Source organism: Gossypium arboreum, chromosome 8 (assembly GCF_025698485.1).
Source record: "Gossypium arboreum isolate Shixiya-1 chromosome 8, ASM2569848v2, whole genome shotgun sequence".
Taxonomy (NCBI): domain Eukaryota; kingdom Viridiplantae; phylum Streptophyta; class Magnoliopsida; order Malvales; family Malvaceae; genus Gossypium; species Gossypium arboreum.
In genome coordinates, this window is record NC_069077.1 from 131,901,906 (window position 1) to 131,917,295 (window position 15,390).

At 32.2% G+C, this 15,390-nt stretch overlaps 1 protein-coding gene across 1 annotated transcript; it reads left to right on the forward strand.

The window, feature by feature from the left end:
• Positions 1–9,095: 9,095 nt before the first annotated feature.
• LOC108467573 (autophagy-related protein 9-like) lies at positions 9,096–15,090 on the forward strand. The gene is made up of 10 exons (XM_017768248.2): positions 9,096–9,612; positions 10,250–10,900; positions 11,032–11,352; positions 12,111–12,333; positions 12,672–12,851; positions 12,957–13,163; positions 13,291–13,368; positions 13,461–13,531; positions 13,599–13,709; positions 14,038–15,090. The coding sequence occupies exons 2-10, from the start codon at positions 10,320–10,322 to the stop codon at positions 14,864–14,866; spliced, it is 2,601 nt and encodes an 866-aa protein (XP_017623737.1). The 5' UTR covers positions 9,096–9,612; positions 10,250–10,319; the 3' UTR covers positions 14,867–15,090.
• Positions 15,091–15,390: the final 300 nt, after the last annotated feature.

The following is a 15,390-nucleotide window of genomic DNA, read 5'->3' on the forward strand; positions in this document are numbered from 1 at the left end:
TACTATATATTTGTAGTTATCGAGTGAATAAGCATTGAAGAATGTTTTGGAGTAGAAATTCCTGTGCCATCTCACCTTTCAAACCACAACTAATCTTTTTTCTATCCATCCACTAGAAATAGACCTTATTAATCTTACTCTAATAATTTAACTCCTCAATTTTCATAAACTACAATCATAAAATTTTGAATTAAAAATACCTTTTAAGCAAATTTCCTCCGTTGTTGCATTTTGGTTTGGGTCAAATCTTTTACTTATCAATATCATCATCAAAATATTAGGCCATCAATTATATTTACTTTTCCCAATTAAAGCTTTTAACTAATATTTATTTAATAACTATTGATTTTAGATGGAAATCATATTTATTTCCGGTTGCCAATTTCATGTTTGAATTTAGTTTTCATATTTGATTTTTTTAATTTTATTTTAGTATTTAAATTAAACAATATTATATGCTCTAATGAATGATTTGTGTGCTCTAATAAAATATATATATATATATATATATATAGGTACTTAATTGGAAAAAAAAGCTCAAGTATTAAATTGAATATTGGAATCAAACTTAGGTATTTATTTAGGATAAAAAAACTCAAGTATCAAGTTAAAAAAATTCAAGTGTCAAAATGAACATTAAAACCAAACTTAAGTACCAAATAGTATATTAACCCAAATATAGTCAACTAACTTATATCTTAAACCTTATATGATAAAGTATTAAAGAACTTCTATTAACGGCAACTAATATTTTTAACAACTTAATTTTTAAACACCTTTAATAACCCACAATGAAATTTACTACGTAGTATTTATTTCAAAAAAAAGTGAAAAAGATAAGTAGATAAGGGACTTACTTATTACTTAATAGAGAATAAATTTAATTATTTTTTATTTTATTTCATTTAATATTATATTATATTTTATCAAACAATCTAATTATAATCAATGTTTAATTTTAAGTAATACACCAAACCGACTTTATAACTTAAATTCAATATTAACTCTTAAAAGAAAGTTAACTTGTAAAATAGAGAAAGAACAAGAAAAAAAAGAGAGTATATAATTAAAATGAGATACAAAGTAATTCAACAAAAGGTTAAGATAGGCATGTTGAGTTTAGCCATAGGGTATAATAAAATATTAAAAAAGAAATATATAAAAGAAATGTGACATGTGAAAAATTTTTAACTCTTGCTCGTGGAGTTAAAAAAGAATGTTATAAGTGTATCAAATACTACCCCATTATACATTGGTTTTATTGAGTGTTAATGAAACTCTTGAACTATTGCTAGTGATTTGATTTAGTGTTTAGAAAGAGTGACAGTGAAGTAGACACTTTCTTTGGCACCAAATTGAGAAACAATAACCAAAATAAAAATACACAAGAATTGTTCACATAGTTCAGTTTTCTTATATCTACAGAGCCTAGTTCAGTTAGAAAAATTAACTCTCTTCAACAGTTACAACAAGTGAAACAAACCTATCACACACCATGTGACAATTTTCCTCACTTTTGAACCTCGAAGACCAATACTTTCACCCCTATGAGCTCAATAAGTAAAATGACAATACAAACAATTTGTACTTTAAGAAAAGTTTGTTATTTGAACAAGATAAGTGCTAAAAACTCTCTATACCATAACCTATACAAGTCTCTCCCTTAAATAGATTATGTTTGAGACTTGCTAACATAAAAAATCTATAACAATCCCATTAAAACAGTAATATAATAAATTGCTTATAATATAATAATAGTACGTAATGCAAATATAGACTCTTGGCAGCCAATCAAATAGAGTTCCAATCTAATCCAAATGTCCATAGTTAAGGGATCGACTTGGGTGACTTGTTTTGATCCAATCTTCAATACGAGTTTCTCAAGCAATATGATATTCGTGATTGAGCTAGATGTCCTTTAAATCTTCAACATAGCCCATTTAAACTGTTCAATAAATTGCCAATCAATCAAATATGCAAATTGTCACTAAACAACTCTAGTGCTAGGGAAGTGGGCACATCCCTAACACTCAATGGCTAATTTCATATTTTTTAACAGTTAATATATGCATTAGTTTATATGAATTTTCTAGACCTTTTAATCTTTCAAAATTTGATCCCACTATTCAATTTTTTTACTTTGCTTCAACCATTTAAGGGAAATGAGCAAAATGGGGATGGATGTTGCCAAATTCACCACCGCTTGATAGTTGGCATACTTCACCCCACTATCCGCCCATTATACAATGAGTGTTTAATCTTAAATACCACTATTACATCTACGAATATTGGATAAATTCTTCATTGCCCTACCTTAATTTAAACATATTTATTCGAAAAAGATTAAATATAAAAGTAAAACATTTTTATCCTTTTAATGGTTATATAAAGGTAAAATAGTAATATCATATAGCAAGCTAGGTGGAGCAGAACAATCAATTACCATAATCGCTTTATACCCATGGTCCAAAAAAATTCATCCCGCCTCACATCTACTTTAAAAAAACCCATTTCATTTGAGGCTAATCGATTTAGAATATATTAAATGGTTCGAGTTTAGTTATCTCTAATCACACCATATATAAATACTATATGTAAATTATATTTTAAGTTGTATTTTATTCTAATTATAATTATTTAAACATGTATGTCTATATTTATATTTGTAATTGTAAATTGTAAAACACCCTAGTTTATGGATGAATAATTAACCCCAACCCCAACCCCAACCCCAACCCCTCCACAAAAGAACACAATGCTTGACCATATCACATAAGAAAAAAGGTGTAAGAATTAATTAAAATTTAAAGTTTATTATTTGCAAAGATAGCTAGATTCCAAGGTTGCCTTTTATAATTTCTAATATATATATATATATATTCATTTTAATTATTGGGTGAGGGGTTGGGAAACCATAATGATCCTAAGTAGATATTGTAGCCTAGCTTTTTACTAACATGTAATCTAGGGGAATGACTCGTTAGTCACCTGAGTCATTAAATATGATTTCTAGTGGCCAGTAGGATTCAGTAAATATAGTGTGAGAATTGAAAATCCATTTCAATATATAATTTATTTTTTGTTAAATTAATTTTACATTCTAGTTATATCATCGTTAAAATATATTTAATTACATATAATAATAAATTTAATCTTTCATATTTATATATTTTATTAATTTAATCTCACTTTTAAAAAATCTAATAAATTTAACTTTTAATTACGATTATAGAAAACTCAAAAATAATAAATATATTTGCACATTCTCATACACAAACGCCAATAATGTTACATATATTTAAATATGATTCAATTTCAAGTCTTAGATTTCTTGAACTTATTTCAAAGAATGCTGGGTTGAGCTCTCTCTCCAGTGAGATGATAGTTAGGCTATACAAGGAAAACGACAAGGGCTAATGGTGTGTCGTCTTTTCCTTAGTTTATTTGGGAAATTCAAAAATACACAAAACCCATACAAATTCTGACCAAAAATAGAAGAAACTCAAGAAATTTGATCAGAATATTAAAAGCAAAAACATATTCTGAAATGATGTTGTGATGTACTAGACCTCTAATTAAATTTATGATACTTTAATGTTCATTTTTGGATTAAGAAAGACAAAAATTTCTATGGTTAAAGGCTATACAGCCTACAATTACAGTACTCCATAAATGGTCATTTCCGATGGGTTTCATGAGACCGAACGGTGGTAATGAAGAGGGAGGAACGAGGAGGCCCCAGTCCAGTTTGGAGTTCAATTCGATGACTGACGGAGGAGATCGGGTCAAGGGAGATCCAGATTTCGACTTGGAGGTTTGTGGTTTTCTAGTGTTTACCAAGACAATCTGATCGTAGTTTTGAAGAGAGAAGAAAAAGAGTAGCCCGATGACGCCATTCAGAGACGAGATCGGACGGTGGCGGTTAGGGCTAAAGAAGGAGAAGAAGAAGAAGAGAGACGGGAGAGAAAAAGATAGGATAAATGTTAAAAAAAAGTTAAGGTTAATTAGTTAAATAAACGAAGAAAAATGAAAAAAAAAAGGGGAAATAATAATGTGAGAAAAGGAGAACAAATAAAGAAAATGAAGAAAAGGAAGGTGTTAAAATATATTAAATTTTAATAATTTCTAAATATATTTTTATAAAATTCTATAATTTTTAAAATTTATGTATTTTTATTTATATATTTTTAACTTTTAGAATCATGTTTAGATTGATATAATGTATAAATAATGTGAGTTAAATTTGTTAAATTTTTAAAATTAGAATTAATTTAACAAAAAAATAAACATTGAAGGTTAAATTTATTATTATATTAGATGACGTCAACATTCATTTTAGTAACTAAACACATTTTTAATTGTGAAGTTAGTAGAATGTGAAATTGGCTTAATAGGAATTAATTATTATTAGATCGGTGAGTTAATATAAATATAAATAATAATTATTTAATATATATAATAGTTATAATTATTTTTTACAACATAGGCCAACAAAGTTTGCTCAAGGACTAACCCATATAAAAATAAGCTTTAAATTTTATCCAAACTAATTTTTCTAACATCTTATTTTAGCTAAATTCTTTATTTTTGAACAGATTTTCAGATTTGGACGAATAACCTAATCCATGAGTAGATTACCTCGCACCATCACCTTTTGCTCTTTATTTTGGTAAAAATCTTTTAACAATATTATCAATTAAAATTTAATTATTAAATAAGAAATAAAGGAATTATATTTAAAATGTGTGAAAATTAGAGAGAGGAAAAGCATAAGCTTTTTTAAGGGAAGGAAAGTAAAAAAAAGGTCCAAAAAGCAAAAGGGAACCCTTTTGATCGCTTATCAGTAGAATGTGATATAGAGTTATAGTGGTAGCCAAAAATCAAAGATGTTTATGATTTTCAGAATATTTTTTTGCTGAAAAAAGGTATTGATTTCCTACCTACCACCATGGAAGGTAGAGGATGCATGAAGACCACTTGTAATTTTGGGTAAGATTACGTGCTTTAATTCCGTGTGAAAGTACACTTCCAACTTAAAACTAATATCTTAGTGCAATACTACCATTTCCCTTTCATTTCATCTTTACCTTTTCAATTGGTCGGAAAGTTTGGTAAATCATAACAACAAAACTCATAAGTATTTTACCTATTTAATGCAGATTAGATCTTAATTTAATTGGCATACATATTATTATTAATGTAGAATAACATGAATTTTAGTATGCTAAAACGTATTATTCTCCTATTTATAAGTTTAAAAAGATTATGAGTAATTCTAAATATTATGTAAAAAAAATTACTTTTACGATGAAAAGCATCAAAAATTGTACTAATAACAATACTAAATAAGATCTAAACTCAAAATTAGACGAGATTATTAAAGAAAAAACCCTAAAAGTTATAAGAAACTTTCCACATCAAGAAACCAACAAGTTGTAGTAAGGGATAGGAAAGTAACTATAGTGTCCTTTCATTCACAATAGTACTAATTAAGACAATTGTTTCTCAACTAACCCATAAGCTTTTCCTTCCTTTTTTTTGTCCTACAAATGACATGACAAAATAATGACTCAGTTTTGCTGTGTTTTTTTTTTTTTCATATTTGTGCACATAACAAAAAGGAAATCAAGTCCCAAAGGGGATCATTCATTCCATAGCAAGAACTAAATTAAACAAAAGGTGAATGAGTGAATGTGTTCCGGCAGATATGTGCCATCAGATAGATTGAACAACCCTAGCATCATCTGTTGTCCTTTCTCAAAACTGCCGTTGGTTTAACGACAATAATAAAATTTGACCGTAGTGAAGTTAAGAAATTGATGGGAAATAGAGCTAGGTGAAAGTCAAGCATTGACCTAATAGTCTAGTGGGGGAACCTTTTAAAAGTGTTACATAGGCCAGCCAATCCAATGCACTTTGCACATATTTCTGTTTTACAGTTCACACTATAGACATCAAAATTGCACAAGTCCACTATCTGATTCCCTTTACATCTTCTTTGATTACAAATCATTCACTTCTTTGACTTTTTTCCCCTTTTTCCATTTATATTATGAGATTCGTTTTATTTAATAGTGCATCTATGTATTATAAAAATACATAAAATTTAGGTTATAATATGCTTTTAATTTTTCTACTTTTATAAAATTGAGATTTAATTCTTATATTTTAAAAATTAAAAATTCAATCATATTATTTTTTAATTTAAAATTCTAGTCCAACCATTATTATCATTAGTAGGTTTTACTTAAATTTGTAAAAGTAACATGTTTATTTTTGTCAATTATATGTCATGTTACGTAAAGGTAGCCTAATTAATAAATTTTGATGGAAAATATTTATATATAATGATTGGATTGGGATTTTAAATAAAAAAAGTAAGAGAACTTATTTTTTTACTTTTTAAGCACATGGACTAAATAAAAAATTTTGTCAAAGTAAAGAACTAACAACATATATTAACCAAAAATTTAAAATTAAATATGTTGCTATACTTTGGGGTTGGACGTTAAGTGCGGTTTATACCATATTTCAAGTGCTAAGAGTAGCAAAGGGAAGTTATCTTGTGAGAACCAATGGTAATATCTTTTGGTAGGACTGTAGGAGTGGGATCCTTTAATAGGAGAAGGATATTGGAGACGATGTTTGTGAGTTTTAGCGAACAATAGTAAATAGGGTTATAGACTCCTGCTATGATGTGACTAGTGAGAAAGGTTGTGTAGTAGTTGGGTGGTGGTAGGGAGCTATGATGTTTGGGATGCGATGGGCATTACAAAGGAGGCATTTAACAGATCTTAAGTTGAATAGGCGTGGTTCCTTAAGTGGGCAAGATCTCATGTTAATAAACCCTTGAATTGGGCAATACTAGTGGGGTATTGGTTTAACAATTGCCCCTCCCAATCCAAAGAAAGGCTATACCTTTTTTTAAGTCAGATGTGGAAAGTTTGAAAAGGTGAAAGAGGGAGGTGAACTTCATAAAAGTAGCCTAAGGATCAAAGAAGTGATTGGAGTTGGTAAGCTTGACAAGGTGAGCTCTAATAGTAAGAGACAAAGGAAGCTAGCAGGCTCTAGTCTAATTAAGAGACCAAATTGACGAGTGATCCTAGTGAAGTGAACTTTAATCGTAAGAGACTAATGAATGAATCAACATGATGAGGTGAGCCCTAAATTAAGTGTGTGGATGATGAGGGGAGCCCTAATCTTAAGAGACTAAATGAGCCGACAAGCTTGAAATATACCCTAATAATTTTTTCTATCTTAGAAACTTCTGGGGATTGTAAACTTTATTTTAGGGTGAGTTTAGATGAGTGATTGGGTGCGGTGCAATGCAATGCGCTTAGTTTACTTTTTGTCTTATGTTACAGTGTTGCTATAGTATCTAATCTCATCGCTACCATTGTTTTTATACAACTGTAAGTAAACGTATTGTCTATCTAAACCCGACTATTTTACCAAATTGATCCAAAAAATTTTGATATTTACAAAAATGACCCAAGTTCAAAAACAATCACCAAAATGACCTGAAATGAATAATAGAATGGGATTTTGGGCACCTAATGGCCGGCATCACCTAGTATTTTGGCCCCATGATTGCCTGATAATTGTGTCAGGCTTTAAAAAATTGATTTTTTTTACTTTGGGAATCCAATGGCCAGCATCAGGATATTTTTTTTAAATCGTATCATACGAGTATACAAAAATACTAGTATTTAAAAAAAAATAAATTTGGATCTGGCCTTGTAATGGCCGACACCACACTAGTAATTTTTTTTTTTGGCCTTCTAATGGCCAGCAGCAGGGACTATGGTATTTTTTTTAAATCGTATCATACTGGTATACAAAAATACCAATATTTAAAAAAAATTGGTTCTGGTCTTGTAATGGCCGGCACCACACTAGTAAATTTTTTTTTTGGTTCTGGCCTTCTAATGGCCAGCCCCAGGGACTTTTTTCGTGTCCTATTGAATTTTTTTTTTACTTTTCTACATTGATTGCTGACACCAAACCAATAAATTTTTTTTAAAAAATTCTTTTTGGTTCTAGCATTCTAATGGCTCCACACTAGTAAAAAAAAATGGTTTTGACCTGCTAACGCCCGACACCAGACTAGTAATTTTTAAAAAAATTTTTTTACTAGTGTAGTACCAACCATTAGAAGGCTAGAACCAAATTTTGTTTTTACTAGTGTGGTGCCAACCATTAGAAAGCCAGAACAAAAAAAAAAATTTACTAGTGTGGTGCCGGCTATTAGAAGGACAAAATCAAAAATTTTTTTTACTAGTGTGGTGCTGGCCATTAGAATGCGAGAAACAATTTTTTTTTTTTTACTAGTGTAGTGCCAGCCATTAGAAGGCTAGAACCAAAAATTTTTTTTATTAGTGTGGTGCCGGCCATTAGAAGGCTAGAACAAAAAAAAATTACTGGTTTGGTGTCGGCCATCAGTGTAGAAAAGTAAAAAAAAATTGTATTGGGACACAAAAAAAGTCTCTGGTGTCGGCTATCAGTGTAGAAAAGTAAAAAAAAAAATTGCATTGGGACATGAAAAAAATCCCTGGTGTTGGCTATTAGAAGGCCAGAACCAAAAAAAAAAAATTTTTCTAGTGTGGTGCCGGCCATTACAAGGTCAGAACCAAATTTTTTTTTTAAAATATTGGTATTTTTGTATACTAGTATGATACGATTTAAAAAAAAACCTAGTGCCGGCCATTGGGTTTCCAAAGTAAAAAAATCAATTTTTTAAAGCTTGACACAACAATCATCAGGCAATCATAGAGCCAAAATACTAGGTGGTGCAGGCCATTGAGTGCCCAAAACCCTATTTTACTGTTCATTTAGATTATTTTGGTGATTGTTTTTAAACTTAAATTATTTTTATAAATATCAAAATTTTTTTAACTCAGTTTGGTAAAATAGCCTCCAAACCTACATTTAATTATAGATTGGGAAACTTTGAAGCTTGGTTAAAAACCAGCCCATATACCCTCCCAACAGAATGATAATATAAAGAGCCCAACAAAAGAGTGAAGAACCCGAGGCCCAACAAAACTTAAGTTCGTTCCAAATTTGTTGGGGGAAGGCCGTTGGTGCTGTGAATCATTTGACATCTGGTCTGGGTTTTTGGTCGGCACCTGACATCTGCTCTTTCACCGGTCCCCTTTAAATTACAATTCCGTAACGAACCGAATAAAATTTAGAACTTGAATTTCATATCCACCATTATAATAAGAGAAGCTATATATTATTAGTAAGTATGGGCAATTTTTTAATATAAAAATATACATTTGGTCTTAGGAAATTACTTTTGAAACATAAAAATATTTTATTTTATTTTTTTGGTATTTTTCATAATTAGCATGGATAATTAGAAAATATCTTAGAGGTGAAGTATTTCATTAGAGAAAAAAGTTCTGCCATTACCAAAATAATATCAAAAGTCCTTCCTTTTTCTTTTCTGCTGTTCAACCAAAGCTTTGGGCACTTAATCTACTTGTTGTTGGGGTTTTGCGTCGTTTTTTTCGCTGTTATTCTTAGTGGGTATCGGCAAAATTCGCCCTTTTTGGCTATTTTTTCATTCTTTGAGTGATATTGGAGCTGCTCGTTGGTGGTTCGGAGGTAAATTCAGAAACTTCTTTTCCCTCGTTTATTGTAATAAATGGATGATCTTGACATGTTATTTGTTTCAGCTACTTTTATTTTTATTCTATTTTTGGAGTGTGGATAGTATTCGGGTTAACGTATGGTTTTAAATAGTTTGTTTTGATTTGAATTGATATTGGAGTCCTTGATTGACTTAAAATTCGCCAAGATTCACCTTCCCATATTTTGCTGCTAAGCAGAGTACTTTCAGTTGAACTATGAATGGGCACCTCACTTATCCGCTCAAAATTTATCTCCTTTCATGTTTTATTTTTCAATGTATTTATTCATTTATTAATCTTTTATGGTTTGTACATTATGATTTTGCATAAAGTTGCTGCTATTTTCTGATGAAGAATCTGCAATTTAAGTTTTTAGGTCCAAATTGTTGTACTTGTTGCCTGCTGGTTCATTTAAGAAAAGGTTTTGGTTTTGTTTCAAGTTACGATTAGCAGGTATTTGGACTTTCTTTCATTTGATGTCAAGTTTTGTGCAGTCCTTACTGTAGTTTAGTTTCTTTTTTGGTTCAACTTCTGCATCTTTCTGTTCCTGCAAGCATGTGCATACATTCACCATCAAAAGGGAATTTGTCTAATTTTCTTCTTATGGGCAGAACCTTGCCAAAACATTTACTCACTTTGGGGAATGGACTGGCACTTTTTCTCTGCCATCAAGCTTTACAAATGATGTTCAGGGGACAAAAGGCTGCAAATGCACTTGGCATATTTAAGTGGAGATGGGGTGGTGAATCGTCTTTGACAACAGGCTTACTAGGTGATGTACCTTCTGTGATTGAGTTGTCTGACTATGGAAGAGTATTACCAAGTCCAGGTAGTGAGAGCCCTTCGGGGCTTCTGAATGGTGAGACTCTGAATGCAGAACCAATTGTTGATTTGGACTTATTCTTCGAACGTCTGTATAGCTACTACTGCGAGAAAGGGCTTTGGTGCATAATTATAAAATGGATGGTTGAACTTCTGAGTGTGGGCTTTACCATATGTTTCTCAGGGTTCTTCCTGTTATTTGTTGATTGGAATGGTCTCCGCAACGCAAAGTGTGGGATGGATGCATTTGAGTCTGGAATTAAGCCATGTGATCTTGCTAAGGAAGCTCTTCACCAGCATCCATTAACCCCTTTGACACTTTCAAAAGCTATTATTGTTGGATATTTGGGGCTATTTTCCATCTATTGGATGTTCTGTTTTTTGAGGTTTTTTGCTCAATTAAAGGATACCCTTGGCATACGCCATTTCTATTATAACAGGTAAGTTCATCCTGATAAGTTAAAGGATGCTTTGTAAGCTTTAATTTTGCATTGAGATAAAGCAGTTACGGTGGCAGTATCTTATAAACAGTTAATGATTTTATTATCATTGTTTGTATTTTATTTTGCAGTCTCCATGTTACGGATAATGAGATTCAGACCATGCCATGGGCAACAATCCTTGAAAAGGTTGTCCAGTTACAAAGTTCACAACAACTGTGCGTGGTCAAGGATCTTTCTGCTCATGATGTGGTTATGCGATTGATGCGGAAGGAGAACTACTTGATTGGAATGCTTAATAAAGGAGTGCTTGCTTTTCCTATATCAGCCTGGGTCCCAGGTGCCGGTCCAACTGTCAAATCCGGCCCTTATAGAACACAGCATTGTCTGATACTAACAAAGACACTTGAATGGACCTTAAATTGGTGTATACTGCAGAGCATGTTTGACCGGTATGTTTAATTTTACATAACATTTGACTTTCAGTTGTATGTATGTTACTTTCTTTGATAATCACTGTTATGGATATGATTACAACTTGTAAATTTTGCAAAACAGTCAATAGAAGCAAGTTTCGGAACTTTCCACTTTCAGACTAATGATAAAATTATTTAGTTCATCATTTTTTTAAAGCATAATATTTCAATTTCAAGAATATTATATAATTCTTATTGTATGAAGAGGGGTATAATAAAGTACATTTTCTGGGGATGTTTTAGATAGCGCTGGGAAAAATTGATGGGTTCTTTGAAACATACATTCTTGTAATCAAGACGCAATGTGTTTTCCTTTGCAGCATCTCTAACATAGTTATGTTACCTGCCGGCTGACTTTGGTGCTGTAGCTTTAAGTTTTTTTCATTTTTCTCGTGAAGTATTAACTTTTGGTAGTCCTGCTTGAGTTGGTCTTTAATGGTCAATTCATGATGTAACTGGAAAGAGTTGCATAAATTACTATTTTATTGCTTTTTTTTTTTTTTGTTTCCCATTGCTGCTTTTTTGCACCTTCTTGACTTGCAACTATTTGGAATATTTCAAAATTCTTAATAGGTTTTACACTTTTAATATTCCGACGACTGTTGTATGATTAGGGAGAAAATATTTTATGAAGTACTTTGAGTTTCAAATGCAACTTGCTATTATTATTATTTGCAGAAAAAGAAAAACAACTAAATTTTGGGGTTTATTGCCAACTTCATTTTGGGATGCAGAAACTTTTGTGTTAGAAGGGACTTCATTTCTAATCCTAGGACATTGAAGAAAAGACTCATGGTTGTCGGGTTTGCTATGCTGCTTCTCTCTCCATTTCTTGTTATATTCATGCTGGTTTATCTCTTCCTAAGGCATGCTGAACAATTCTATAATCATCCAAGCACAGCATCATCCCGCAGATGGTCAAATTTGTCAAAGTGGCTGTTTAGGGAATTCAATGAGGTATTTCATGCCTCCTTATCTCCGCTTTATTTGTTAGCTAAGTCTTTTGTTTTTTTCTTTGGTGCTGTCAAGTCGAGAAGGATTTATCCACTATCTATCTTCACAAGCTTGTGTTATTACTTTTATGTAGTCATCATAAGTGTTAGTCAATTGTTTGAAGTTACTTATATTTTCTGCGAAAAAAAATTTATCATAATAAAGAAAAGTTGTTAAGAACATACTGTGAAAAACAAGATGGCACAATTGTTTCTTGAGATGGATATTTATACTTATAGATTCTCTTGTTTTCACATACTGTAGTCTGTATTTGTACATATACCGTTGTCTTTGTCTTACAGGTTGACCATTTATTCAAGCATCGGATTAATAGCAGTGTTATGCATGCTTCTGAGTACTTAAAGCGATTCCCCTCACCAATTATTTCTATCATAGCAAAGTTTATCTCATTTGTATCTGGTGGTTTTGCTGCTATCTTGATCATCATTGCCTTTCTAGAAGAGTCTTTGCTGGAGGGCCATGTAATATTTTTGAATTTCAACCGTTTCAGAGTCTTCTATTTCTTTTCAACTCTTCTATATTTCAATTTTGTTTTTTTCTTTTTACTTCTTTTCCCAAATGTGTAGATATTTGGCCGGAATTTGTTTTGGTATGCTGCTGTTTTTGGAACCATAACAGCTATAAGCCGGGCTGCTGTTACAGATGAACTTCTGGTCCTTGATCCAGAAGGAGCAATGTCTATGGTGGTTCAACATACACATTACATGCCAAAGAGATGGCGTGGCAAAGAAAACACTGAAACAGTCCGGAAAGAGTTTGAAACTCTATTTCAGGTAATCCCCCTTAGTTCCTTTTTTTTGTTTTTTTTTGTTTTACCTATAATCTTCAAGTTGCATTCATAAATGATTTTGATTCTTTTTTTTTAGATTTTATTTTATTTTTTTAAATTTTCTGATGCAGTACACTGGAATGATGTTGCTAGAGGAGATGGCCTCAATTTTCCTCACTCCATTCTTGCTTCTATTTGTTGTTCCAAAGGTTCTTTTCTTTTTCATCTTTTTTTGGGTAAGTTATTTCTATTGTCATAGATCTTAGCTTTTCAACTAAAATGTTTTGTGTTGATTTTGCAGCGGGTGGATGACATTTTACAGTTCATTGCAGATTTTACTGTGGATATTGAAGGTGTTGGTCATGTTTGCAGGTACACTGTTCATTTTCTTTTAATTTACGAAATGATGTGTTTGATTGTCCCGTTTTCATTTTTGTAGTTTTAGTGCCTTTGATTTCCAAAACCACGGGAATGGCAATTATGGCTCTCCAAGCAATGCACCTCGCGCCCAGAGGAGTTCCCAAGGGAAAATGGAAAAATCGTTCTTGAGGTACGATCAATAGCAAAGATTAATTGGATTTATATACTTCCTCTATCCTAAACCCTGCACATAACATTTTGCTGTGAATAGAGTTTGAGAAACCTGAAACAGGATCACGTAAACTCTTATCCTAATTTTCTTTGTTAATATAAAGCTGACAACAAGTTTTGATTTTCATTTTAAAATGCAAATGATGAGACATAATATCCCGACTCTAATAATTCCATTTCTGCTTTAAGGGTATGGTGTTTCTTCTGTCTTTTTATTGTGCTGGATATCCCTTCTACTTTTTCCTTCTATAATAGTTCCATCTTGAATAATTCTATTCTGATTTCAGTTTCAAAAGTAGCTATCCTTCATGGGAACCAGATTCTCAAGGCAAGCAGTTCCTGTCGAATATTAGAACTTTCAGAGAGCAAAAGTTGCAAACGCAGGGAACCAGACATGCAGATTCTTTGGGTAGATTGTGGCGAGCAAGCCCTCTGAGAGGTCATGTAGATAGAAACGGACTTTTTCCAAGGGAAATGCAGCAGAATATTCCCGACACTTCCCGCGATTTGGGTTCTTTATTGCTAATTGACGCTGAACAGAAGAATCACCCATATCTTCTGGATTGGTATTATACCTCTCGAACTCAGAGAGACGCTGCTACAACAAGGCCATCTGAACCAGGTGAGCTACAGCATGAAGATTACTGGATGCCAACCAACATGACACATGATGAAGCAAGAGATGAAGAATACTGGCAGCCATACCATTATGATGGTCGGTCACGGTTGCAGTCACATCTTGATGCTTCAACATCATCTTCTTTCTTCCACGAGAGTGTACTTCAGCATCATGATACAAATGAACTACCCCACCAGGCAAGGAGCCATTGGTGGGCCAGAAGTGGTCCACAAGGTATACAGCCCCAAACAAGCTTTCTCGAGCCTCCTGATTTCAACCGTTATTCTTCAGCTCAGCGGTATGATAACATGTCTGAGAGAAGTGTGGAAGAGCAAGATCAATCCCTTGATTGGAGGGATTCTCAGAGGTTATCCCGGACAACACACATGGAGGACGATCTTGAAACCGTAGGGGATATAAATCTTCATTTTGATGATGTATATAGTAGACCTCCTGAAGCTCTCACAGTAAATTTGAGGCTCCTGAGCTTTGATTGATCGAAACGAACAGAATACAAATGAGTTTCCGTTGTTGGAATAGGGTTTTATTAAAGGAAACTCTGTATTCTTTGTTGTATATAAGATTCATCATGAGATTAGATTCTAGAATGTCTCTAACTCAAATTTTAGAAGGTTACATGCTCCAATGAGCCATTTTTAGCCTTGTGATAATGTATAAACAATCTCAAGCATATTTTGATCATTCTAAAATTTCATTCAAATTCCATATATTTCTTTAAGCACATTTTTCATGTTCAAGCATATCATTCAATACCAGTCCTCCATACACTGAATCAATCACATCTCGAAAAAAAAAAAAAACCATATGCAAGTCTCTTGGCCCTGCATCAGCCAAGCTTCCATTCTAGTGGATTAATTATGGCAGTAGATCACATTCCCTTTGAAAATGAAAATCATTCGGCTGATGACGTGTTCAACTATCAAGTGTCAGTCATAATCATGGGTTATATAAATATACATGTATCATTAATACCACCGGTGAAATGTGTTGAGGATTTGTC